This window comes from Medicago sativa, chromosome 7 (assembly GCF_051527215.1).
Source record: "Medicago sativa cultivar Bolivia chromosome 7, Bolivia_mono, whole genome shotgun sequence".
Lineage (NCBI taxonomy): Eukaryota > Viridiplantae > Streptophyta > Magnoliopsida > Fabales > Fabaceae > Medicago > Medicago sativa.
In genome coordinates, this window is record NC_140755.1 from 73,850,097 (window position 1) to 73,862,739 (window position 12,643).

Sequence of the window (12,643 nt, forward strand, 5' to 3'; positions counted from 1 at the left end):
ACTTTTATGATTACAAAAAACTAACCAACAGAGTTGAGAATTGATTTTATAATGTGATACATTAAATATTATATATCCGTTTCTTTCGTGAGTTATATATACTCTTTTGCGATAATGGAAACCCTCCTAATAAGTATAAACAATCTAAATTATCGTAGGAGGGTTTCCTTGTAGGAGGGTTTCCATAATATTTGAAATATTATTAAACAAGGAATATGATGTAGGAGGGTTTCTATGATGTAGGAGGGTTTCCATCATATTTTATTAGTATTTTATTATTTTAGCTCAATTTTATTATTTATCTGGTTTGTTTACAATTTGTTATTTTCGGCTCATTAGGGTTTTGTTCTTTCTCTATTTAGGCTTAACAGTTGTAGCTTAAAAGAGAACTTTTATTCTTTCAATAATATTTCAACAAGTTTTCTCAATTTCTGGTGGATTCTTGAACTCTATTTTCACAAGTTTGTCGCTTGCAAACTTGTTTCTTTTCAATCTAGGTTTAGTGCTTGCTAGTCTACGCTTCCGACTGCGTCAGTTGGTATCAGAGCAGGATTCTCCTGTTTATTTCCTAACATGATCAGGCATGGAAGATCAACTAGCAATGAAAATCACGACTTTAACTGCAGCCATCAAAGCTTTGCCAGATCAGATGGCAGCGTTGACAACTAAGGTTGATGACAACAACAACAACAACAACAACAACAACAACAACAACAATCTAAACAGGGGAGGAGGACCAATCCTGGTTATTAGGGTTCGTAATAACAACCATACTACTGACACGTACATAAAATCAGAATGTACCTGTGAATCTGATTTGGAATACTATGAGTGTAGATATTACAAAAAACTAATGGATGATTACTACAATTTTAAAATCTCCTATTCGATATATCGTTTCTGTTTTGTTACAACAAAGATTACTCTTTGACCAACCTTTTGATACATGCTTCCAGAATGGTAGGTAACTCGCGTAAGACGGTTAAAAATATTGCTAAACATTTTGTTTTGATAATGTATATTCAAAGGTATCTTAATCTTAAAGTTGAGAAAAATTAGCCACCTGGTGTTGATATTTGCTAGTGATAAGCCATCTGTTGTCGGTATTGCTAGTGGTAAGTCAGTTAATTTGAGTGTCGCTAATCAAAAGTCGCTTGGTATGAATGTAACTAAAAGTCAGTTACCTAACATGAATGTTGCTGATAGTTTTGTTGCCACAATGGAAGAATACATTAAAGAACCAGTCGAAGAACATTCTATCACCGATGAATATGTCTAGGTGGAGAATTTAATTGTGACAACAGTTCCTCCTTCAATGGATTTCAATGGTGGAACCACAAATTTATTTGACGCAGATACAAGGAAGAGTATTGACGCATCAAAATCATTCAATCATCCCAAATTTTCTTTTGAATGGAATGCTCACATTCATTTGAAACGTGCAGAACGAGCAAGAGTAACTCTAACCAAAATTCCACCAATGGTTGAAAATCTTATAAGCAAAACACTAGCATGGGAAGATGAAAAGAAGACTTGTTTTTTATATGACGGGGTACGTTTGGTGGAATTATTGGATGATTACAAACTGACCAAACCAACGAAGGTAAGAATGATATTTACCATGGGACTCCCATTTACATCTCAACATGGTGGCCAGATACTCTTTGGACCTAATGATGGTAATTTATACTTCATGATGGGAGATGGAGGAGGTTCAGGTGATCCATACAATTTTACCCAAAACAAGAAGTCATTGCTTGGAAAGGTTATGAGGCTTGATGTAGACAACATTCCAAGTGCATTAGAAGTTAGTAAACTTGGACTTTGGGGTAGCTACTCCATTCCTAAGGATAATCCGATCATTGAAGATAAAGATATGGGGCCTAAAATATGGGCCTTAGGATTAAGAAATCCTTGGCGATGCAGTTACACTTTCTCACAAGAAAAGGCATCAACAACTACCACTCCTCTTTCTCCATCTCATGCAAGCCATTTGACTTACATGAAGAAGCATTTGGAGAAAGAATGCATTATCGCGATGAATGAAGGCAACTGCTATATTTTTCAAACCAAACCTTGTTTGTATTTCACTCACTGGGATCCTGGTGGGTGTTCTCCTGTTCATTGGAAGAGTCAATATGAATGAAAGCTCTTTTATCATAATAAGAACTTCGGATCGAGTTCTTCAGAGGTAGAGGAGACTGAAGTAAAAAGGTTTCCATAATATTTCAATAGTATTTTATTATTTTAGCCCCAATTTTGTTATTTATCTGTTTTGTTTTCAGTTTGTTATTTTTGGCCCATTTGGGTTTTGTTATTTCCCTATTTAAGCTTAACAGTTGTAGCTTAAGGGGAACTTTTTATTCATTCAATAATATTTAAGAGAGTTTTCTCAATTTCGGGTGGTTTCCTGAACCCTATTTTCACAAGTTTGTTGCTTGCAAACTTGTTTCTTTTCAATCTAGGTTTAACCCTTGCTAGGCTACGCTTTTGACTGCGTCGTTATACATTTGGCTACCGCAAATAAGATTTACATTTTTTGTTTTTAGGAATTTTTAAGACTTTTGATACCAGATGAATGAAGATTGGAAGCCAAAAGTAGATATGGTTTTCGGTAGCTTTGAAGATGCTTGGGAGTTCTGGAAAACTTACAGTGGTTGGATCTGGAGTAAGGAAAGATTATACAAACAAAAAAAAAGGATGGTTGAATTTCTTCTTGTAGGTTTGTTTGCTGCAAAGAAGGCATACGAAAGCCAGACAAGCGAGATCATAAAATTAAGAATCCAAGACTAGAGACCAGAACAAATTGTGAAGCAAGATTAGGACTTAAGAATGTGGATGGAAAATTAATGGTGCTTGATTTTGTGGAGGACCACAACCATGAGTTACATTTGCTAGAAACAACTCATATGTTGTCTTCTCAACGAAAGGCTTTTGAAATTCAATGTCAACAAATTGAACTATTTGATATAGTGCTAGTGTACAACAAAGGAAATCGTTTGATTTACTGAGTAAAGAAGTATGAGGCAAGACTAACTTGGGTTTTATTCGTCTTGATCAAAAGAATTATCTTAAAAAAAAAAGAGAGTAAGAAGTATGGTACAAGGGGAGGCCGGCTATTTACCGCAATACTTTCAAAGAAAGTCAAAACATTGTGTCTTAGCAATAATTGGGTGCAAAAAATCATTCTTTTTCTTTGATCACTAATAGGCATCTCCGTAAAACATATAAAAGGATTGTCCCCTTTAGGACCCGTAAGAGGGGTTTTTCCTGACGAGCCAAGAAGGTGAAGGGAGATTTTATTGGAGTTTTTTTTCCCTTTTCTTTTCATATGATTTTACCATTAAAGTAGATTCTATTGATGTATATCGGAAACTAAATGTGAGCATCTATCTTAACGAACAAGCTAACTTTATTCTATAATGTTCTTGAAGTCTAATAATACCGGTCTTCAATTTAAGGTATCTCAAAAGTTACTTAGAGATCACTCAAAAGTGCCATCAAACAATCTTTGTGGAAATCATGTCACCAATTTTGTGGAGAATTTGTTTACGACAAAACAAAACATTTGTAAGTGTATGTGTGTGTATATTTATATCTATATACATATATCATTTATTTTTTTGTTTTTAAAAAAAATTATGGTGAAATTAGCACATACAAAGTACAGGTAAATTTTGTATATATTGTGAGGTTGAACTTGGGTCATAACATATCAAATATCTCAAAATTCTTTTATCATCTGAGTTGTATCAAATATATAAAATCTTAAATATATAACATTTTATTTAGTTAAAAAATTATTGAACTATAAAATATTTTACACGATATTCTTATATACATAATTCTAAATTTATGAACTATGGGAATAATTTTACACAATATTCTTATATACATAATCTGAGTTGTAAGTTTTTTTTATAGTAGATAATTTTAAAAATATTATTTACTGTTTTTATGAACTATGGGAATTAAGGTGGACAGAAACTTTCTATAGAAAGGAATGAAGACGGGGAGAGAAGGAAAACCCGTTGCTCCTTTTGACATTTCTACTAGGTCTATAGAATTCTGAAATTGAACATTGCACGGTTTTGTTTTGCTATTTACGATTATAGTTTCAAGTACTACGTACTATGGATTAAAAATCTCCATAAATGTAAAGAGACAATTAATCACGTTAAGTTTTATCTTCTTATTATTTAATTCACCAAAAACAAAAAAAATTGATTACGTTAAGTACTCAAATATGCACATGCAATTCTTTTCTGTCAATTAATTCCTTTTCTTTCAATATGGTTGAAAGTTACTAATCCTTTCCACATGCAATTCTAAACAAATCTCCTCAATTAAGCATTTAATGTGCGACTTTCATCCGTATAAGTAAAAATATATTCTCCCTAAAAAAAAGTAAAAATATATTATTATTAGAACTTGGAAGTAAAAATATATTATTTTGTCAAAAGAAAAAGTAAAAATATATTATTATTAGAACTTAGAAGTACAAGAAGAATTCAAGTGTCTGGGGTTCGAATCTCGAACCTTGCATATATTATGCATTGTCCTTATCAACTGAGCCAAATTTACAAGAGCATATTAATAACTTTATACACACATTAAAAAAAAAAGAGAAAGAAACACCAACATCTAAATACTTGAGATAAATGAGCGAGATGAATGACTGAATCATGATTTAGTTACTTATTCTCTCTGAGCTCAAATATAAAAAAAAAAAAGAAGAAAAAATCATATTTGATAGTCTCAAAGGTAAGCAAAGGTTAACTAACTCAACTAATTCAATATTAAAAATACTATGATCATCTACGATAGAGCTCCTATTTTTGAGTGCTTCCCAAGCCATCCTATTTGTTCAATTTATTTAATGTTCTCACTTAACAAAAAACATCTCACCAATCTAAGACCTTTAAAAAAGTTATTAAATCTCATTTAAGCAAATCTCACTTATTATAATGCAGTCTATTACTCCCTCCGTTTCAAAATGAGTGTCGTTTTAGGTGTTTACACACATATTAAGAAATGCAATGATTAAAAGAAAGAGAATGTTTATTTTACCAAATTATCCTTATTAACTATTGGTTAGTTTTAAAAGTAATACTTTGGAAGTAGTGTGAAGAGTATTAATTGGAGGGTACAATTGAAAAGAAAAAGTTATTATTGCATTGGAAACTGAAAGTGACATTCATTTTGAAACAATTTTTTTTGGCTAAAGCGACACTCATTTTGAAACGGAGGGAGTACAATGCAATTTTTTCTCTACAATAAGAGTGTTTGTTAAACATGATGCTAAGTCAACCCCACACACCATTGTAAATGAAGGTGTGAAAAAACACAAGAAGATGGTTGAATTGTGTTGGTTTTTTCTAAAAACTTTTCTAATTGTTTATCAAAAACTGTTCATAATCTGATCAGAAGCATAGTTCTTTTTAGAGTCTAAAATAAAGTATGTAGCGAAATCAAAGTAATCACAAAGAGAGAGAGAGAGAGAAAGAGAAAGAGACGACACAAGCAAATTATTATGATTCCTCTCACAAACTGATAGTAGTTCAGTCCCCTTGCACTTCGAAGAGATTTTTCACTATAATCACACAAGATTACAATTTACTCAAACACGCATTAAGAAACTTCCTTTGCTCAAACACACAAGTAAGAGTCTTCTACAATCAAAGTTTAACAAATAAATGAGATTTGTTTACACTTGATATACAATCAGATGTGTAAGAAATTTAAAATGCAAGTGACTTTTAAAAAAAAAATAAGGAAACCTCTTTAGTCTTCGAAAAAAAATTGGTTTCTTAGATTCAAAGAAATAAATTAGATTTGTCTTTTTTTAGAGTAGTTTTTAAAAATATTTTGGTCCGTATTTAGAAACTTAAATATTTGATTAATTAATGATTTGTTATCAATAAAATGAACTCAAGGAGGTATATAACATGAATAGGTTATAGTGACACAGAAAGAATTAATGCACATTAAAATTTGATTTTTTTTTTTATAAAAGGGGACAAAGAAAAAAGTCAAAAGGTTTTATAATTAAAGACGAAGGTGGTGCATAGGATGAGCTTCATTTGACGCATGATATTTTGGATGTTAACATAGCTCAGATTTCAATGATAAACCTAATTGAAAGAGAGGGGAGAGTCCAGGTGTGGTGAATCTGACACACTCGTTCAATATTCCTTCATCGAGCAATTGAATTTAGAAACATAAATTCAATTGCAATAGTAACAGATCAAATTCACGATATATGGATATACACCAACCAATTTCATGGTTTTGATGAACTTGAAAACCCTTTTAAATGAAATTGAAAACCGTTCAAATTAATTGAATTTGTGTGGTCAATTCTCAAAGTGCAGAAATCGAGATCGGTGAAGAGGACCCATGCTTCCTTCAATTCTTTGGTTGGAAGAGATACATGGTTTAGGACCAAAATATTGTTAAAAATATTCTGAAAAAAGACTAATTTAATTAATTTTGGTGATTCTTAGAAATCAAATTTGATTTTTATTTCACTTTCGAAGACTAACAGGTTTCCTTATCCCATGGTTACCAGTTAAATTGAATGAATCTGCAAGTAGTTGATGAGTTTGGCGTTAAAAACAAATTAGTCGAAAGATCTACATCCAAATCTTAACCGAATTAATAATACTTTACTTAATGGGTCTTGCTAACGGTTGTCTTAAGTGACTAATTCATTGAAAATACCTAATGCTTCAATTTCTGAAGTATTAATGCACAAATTTTTATTAAATCTTAGGATATAAAGTTTTTTTTTTTGTTGTTGAAGAAAACTATATAAAGTTCTTCAAAAGTGCTCTTAATATTTTTCCCTTACTTTTCCCTAAAAAAAATATTTCCCTTACTTGTTTTTTTGACGTTATTAATATTTCCCTTATTTAATTAATGAATAATGCAGAGTGTTGTATATTCTAATGTATGTTCCCTTCGATAAAAAATATATGAGTTTTTATTTTGTTGGATATTTACTCTTGAGATTTTGATTGTGGTAAATCTCTCTTCACACAATAATATGAAACATTGGGACCAAAGTTGAATTAGTGGTATCTTCTCACTCTATAAATACTTGAATTGCATTCATCTCCATAAACACACTTAAGTTGCATTTCCTCTATCAAAATTTCCAAATCATGGCTAGCTCAATGCTTATTAAGGTTACTTGTTTGTCTGTGATATGCTTGGTTTTAGCCATTCCATTAGCAAATGCAGACCTTGACCCTAAATGTAAGAACGTGGCAGAAAGTATAATACCATGCGTAGAGTACATTATGACCCCTGATGCATCTGACCCCCCTGCACCATGTTGCAATGGGATGACCAGTTTAGCTGGCCAAGCCCAAGCTATCCCTGAAAGTCAAAATGTTTGCAGGTGTCTCAAAGAGGGCATATTCGACTTACCTGACCTCAATCTCGCTGCCCTTGCTGCCCTCCCTAACAACTGCGGTGTCGACTTACCCTTCAAGATTACCCCTGATATGGACTGTGACAAGTATGTCTCTCACTATCATCCCTCTTTTTTCAATTTCATATGTGTGTGTGTGTGTGAGAGTAAATACCCTTAAACTTATTTTCAACAAAGCACATGAAATTAATATGAATTCCCTAACTTCTTATAAGTAGTCCATCAAATAGTGATAATCTATTATGTTATACATTTACAATCTGTTACTTAAAAAAAAATAAATTACATATTAATTTTAAAGGTTTTAGGAAATTTTATTTTTAAAGCAAAAGTAGGATGCATATGCACCATCATACAAAAGAAAAGACATCTCAATTATGTTGAAACCCTAAAGCCACCATAGTTAGGGTTATATGAACTAATCCAACATAATCCAAATACTATAGGGACTAAAACATAATAATGAGATTGTACGGAAAAAAAGGGAATCAAAAGCATGCAATTTATTTTATTTATCAAGAAGTCAAATAAAAAATGATTTAATTGCATATACAACATCAATATATATATATATATATATATATATATATATATATATATATATATATATATATATATTAATTACAGTGTCAATCCATCACAGGTAATCCAATATGAAACTTTAAAAAATGGGTAATAGCAACAAAAAATGGAGAACCCGTAATATTTTATTAAAATTAGTGACATTCATCTTTGGATTGAGTTTGTATTGATGTTGATCAATTGCAATCCTAAGACCATAAAAAGTATTTGACTTTAATGGCAACTACTTCAAAAATATTACACGGATTGTTTATGAAACTTAAATTCATCAAAAATATTTCAAGAGGGACTAAAAACATTTGAAAACCTTTTTATCTTTTTTTTTGGGTTGAAATCGTAAACTTTTTTATGCCTAATAAGTAATAGATATGTAAAGTAAACTAATGTCATATTTACTTTGCTGATTGCAGTTTAAACTAGTGTTGAGCAGCTTCCAGGGTTTGTGGTAATAAGCAAAACAGAATAAAGGAGATGGCTTAAATTCTCCGATTGTAACTGAATCCCCACTAGGGTTTCTATACTATGTATTTTGATGACTTAAATTCTCCGATTGTAACTGAATCCCCACTAGGGTTTTTCCTTGGTTTTATATGAGCATTGTCCTGCTCAAATTAGTTTGTTAATGTTAGCTGACTCTATTGGTATTTCCACACCGCGGTTAGTTAAGCGGTAGTTGTTTTTTTTCTTTGGGCATTAGCCCTCTTGTAATCCAAAAAAAAAAAAAAAATTCTCCGATTGTAACTGAATCCCCACTAGGGTTTCTATACTATGTATTTCGATGATAATTAAAATAAAATTTGAAATGTTTCAGCTCGAAATTTTTATGATTTACCGTGACACTTGGATTCACAATCATCTCTCTTATATATTTTTTTAATAAACAATCGTCTCATGATTCTAACTTTGAACATTTTACGGTAATTTTTTTAACAAGTCAAAATGGATGATAATATAAACACTAAAAGAGGTCTACCTAGCACAAGTTGTGCTAAATCAAAGTTAATACATAGTCAACAGAACCAAAACGACAGCATACTAGAAAGCTGAGAAGAGAGATGTACACAAATACACCCATACAGTAAAGAGGGTAATGTCACCGGTCATGATAGCCAAAAGTAAAAGTAAACAAGTTTGCCTTCAACCACACAAAAGATTGCAATTTTAGTTTTTCTAACATATCATACACCTCCGCTGCCGTATTGTTTAGAACCAGGTAATCCAAATAATCCGGACACACGCAAGCCAAATCAACTTCAGGAAAGAATGTGATGATCGCGATAATCCAGCACTTTGACCAAACTAAAGAAAGTGGTCACGTAAGACGATAGTATCCACCGTCGAAATGCCTAACCACTTAAAAACAAGAGACCATAAAGCATTGAAGAAATCACAACCGAAGAAAAAGATGTCCCACCATCTCGAACGGGCTACAAGTATCGTCTCCATCATGAAGAACTCTTTGCTGCACTAGATTATCTTTTGTTGGTAATCTATTGCGAAGAAGAAGCCAAGCGAGAGAGAAAATTGTTATGCGGTCTAAAGTCATGATAGAAAATTGTTATGCAACATAACATCTACTCCTAGAGAGAGAGAGAGAGAGAGAGACAACATGGATTTTGTCCTCTCCGCTCATGGCAGCCCTCAACCTCCTTCATCGACCAAAAAACCCCTAGACAACCCCCAACCCTCGACTCCTAAGCCGTCGCTGAGAGAAAAATTATTAGGATTTACCCAAGAAACACCCCTTAGAGAAAAAGAAGATATGATAGAAAAGAAGCTTGTTTGTATCGAACACGAAAACGGTAATCACCTTCTCCCCTAAGTGTATATGGAGCCAAAAGTCTTCCAAGAATTATGTACACCATGGAAAGATGATTTAGTAGTCAAACTTATGGGAAAGACATCGGGCAACAACACCATGAAGGATTGTCTCCAGAAAGTGTGGAAGTTGCAGGGTGGCTTCGAAATCATGGATAATGATAATGGGTTCTACATGGCGAAGCTTGACCAATTAGTCGATAAAGAGAAAATCATCACTGGTGGACCTTAGATGATATTTGATCATTGTTTGACGGTCTCCCACTGGTCGCCGGAATTTGCCTCCCCCAATGCAAAGATAGAACGCACATTGGTTTGGGTACGTTTCCCTGGTCTTAATCTTGTTGATTATGATGAAACTTTTCTTTTGCCCATGGCTTCAGCTATTGGTAGACCCATAAAGGTGGATACCAACACTCTGAAAGTAGAAAGATGAATATTTGTTACAGTTTGTGTTGAAGTGGGTCTCACGGTACCCGTCATAGGAAAAATTTGGGTCAACGGTCACTGGTACAAGGTCCAATATGAAGGTCTCTACCTAATATGCACAAATTGTGGTTGTTACGGTCACCTTAGGCAAAACTGCTCCTTAGCCACTATCGAATATGAAGCGGCGATAATACCCCTCCATAGCAGCTCCCAAAATAGCAACCAAGAGTCAAACCCTAGTTAACTCAAAAAAATTCCAATCCTAGCCAAAAGATTGGGAACCACGTGGGGACCGCTCAGTAAAGAAAATAAATCAAAATTATGAATTTAAATGCTAATCAAGAAGAGAATCAAGAACTTCATGGTGATTGGCTTCTTGTCACAAGAAATAAAAAGTCAGCCAATACCCACCATAAATGCCTCAAAGAATGTTCCCACAAAGCCTTTTACTAAATTAAATTCTTTGTCTCCTCTGAACCACAACAATAAAGCTGCAGCGCCCACTACTAGTGTACCACCTAGACCCAAAAGTAATGACATGAACAGGTCATAAAAACCCACTTTTGAACCAAAACGGCAGACATGAAGATATGGAGCCTATTATTAAGCTGTCATTACATGTCAGTGCTAAAACCAAGAAAACCAATTATATTTCCTCCTCTACAAAGGATACGACCTAACACAACACATTTTCCAATCCCATCATATCAAAAAATGTGAACAATATGCTGACCCCACCAACAATAACACATGTGGAAGAAATTACCCTTAATAAGGAAAGAAATCACAACATTGACACTGCCCAAGCCAATACCCACTCGTAAGAAGCTCACCACGGAAACATTAACTCCATTCAATATAATGATGCTTCAATATAATGATGCTAATGATACCTCCATGGCTACCTCATCCAATAATTTTGACCATAGTGATAATCTTGGTGATTATAACAAAATTCAAGAGACTTCAAATGACCGTTAAGTGGACATGGTTACTTAACCCTCCAACCTTAATCACCTCTTGTTTTATTGTTATTATGGAAGCCTTATTTGATACTTCAATCCTCTCTTGGAATGTCAGAGGGGATAACAACAATAATGTCAAAAGACATATGAAATAGGTGATTAGAGCGCATAATCCTACCTTTCTTGCTATCCTTGAAACTCATGTCCCCTATGCTAGGCTCTTCAATTTTTGGATGAATAACAATTACATTCATGTCCATATTGTTGAAGCTAATGGTCACTCTGGTGGTATATGACTCCTAAAAAATTCCACTACTACCACTACTGCAACTGTTATTTATTCTAACCAATACTCCATCCCTTTTTATGTTAACCTTGGTACAGCCTCCACTACTTGCACATGTTTCTATGCTAGTCCTAATCCATCCTTGCGCACAAATTTTTGGAACCACCTCACTCAGCTTAGCCAAAACCTTACTGGTCCCTGGATGTTCATCAGTGATTTCAACAAAACTCTCCTCTCTAGTGACTAATGCGGAGGTATTTTTAACAACTCTAGAGCTGCCATCTTCGCCAACCTCATGGATAACTGCAACCTCCTTGACCTAACAACCACCGGCGGCCGTTATACCTGGCACCGTAACAACAACGGTCGTCACATCCTCTCTAAAAAGATCGATAAGGGCCTTGCAAATGTTGATTGGCGCCTTGACTTCCCTGAAGCTTTTGTGGAGGTTCTCTATAGACTTCATTCTGACAGAATCCTATCCTCCTCGTTTTGGTGGCCTCCCCTTAGCTAGAGGCCCCCACCCTTTCCGATTTAAAGCTTCTTGGATAGACCATGAAGCCTAGATTGATATTGTCACTTCAACTTGGAATTCCTCTAATCAGAATCCGACAATTGGGTTAAAAAATTTCATGGAGAATTCTATCATTTTAACAATGAAGTCTTTGGTAATATTTTCAAGTGGAAAAAACATGTTGAAAGAAGGTTGAAGGGCGAGCGGGTTGATTCCATTCATCATGTCCACCGAGAGAAAGAGCTACAAAGTGAATATAATCACATTCTCTTTCAAGAAGAAATGCATTGGTACCAAAAATCAAGAGAACATTGGGTAAAATTTTGTGACAGAAATAGTGTTTTGGCTTCAATCTTGCCTCTAAGACTTTGGCTTTCCAGATATTACAATCAAGCTAATTATGCATTGTGTCACCTCCTCGACTCTTTCTATCCTATGGAACGGGAACAAGTTTCCTCCTTTCAAGCCTTCTCATGGCCTTCGGCAAGGAGACCTTGTCTCTCCCTATTTATTTATCATCTGTATGGAAAAGCTCCCCATTGCCATCAACAATGATGTTCACCAAGGTACCTGGGACACCATCTGTCTCTCTACAAACGGCCCCCAAATTT

At 34.0% G+C, this 12,643-nt stretch overlaps 1 protein-coding gene and 1 pseudogene across 1 annotated transcript; both read left to right on the forward strand.

Moving 5' to 3' along the window:
* Window positions 1-2,574: 2,574 nt before the first annotated feature.
* Window positions 2,575-3,207, forward strand: LOC146908345 (protein FAR1-RELATED SEQUENCE 5-like; annotated as a pseudogene).
* A 3,896-nt stretch (window positions 3,208-7,103) lies between these two features.
* Window positions 7,104-8,586, forward strand: LOC146908346 (non-specific lipid-transfer protein-like). The gene is made up of 2 exons (XM_085730941.1): window positions 7,104-7,525; window positions 8,431-8,586. Exons 1-2 carry the CDS (start codon window positions 7,167-7,169, stop codon window positions 8,438-8,440), a joined length of 369 nt encoding a protein of 122 aa, XP_085587067.1. The 5' UTR covers window positions 7,104-7,166; the 3' UTR covers window positions 8,441-8,586.
* Window positions 8,587-12,643: the final 4,057 nt, after the last annotated feature.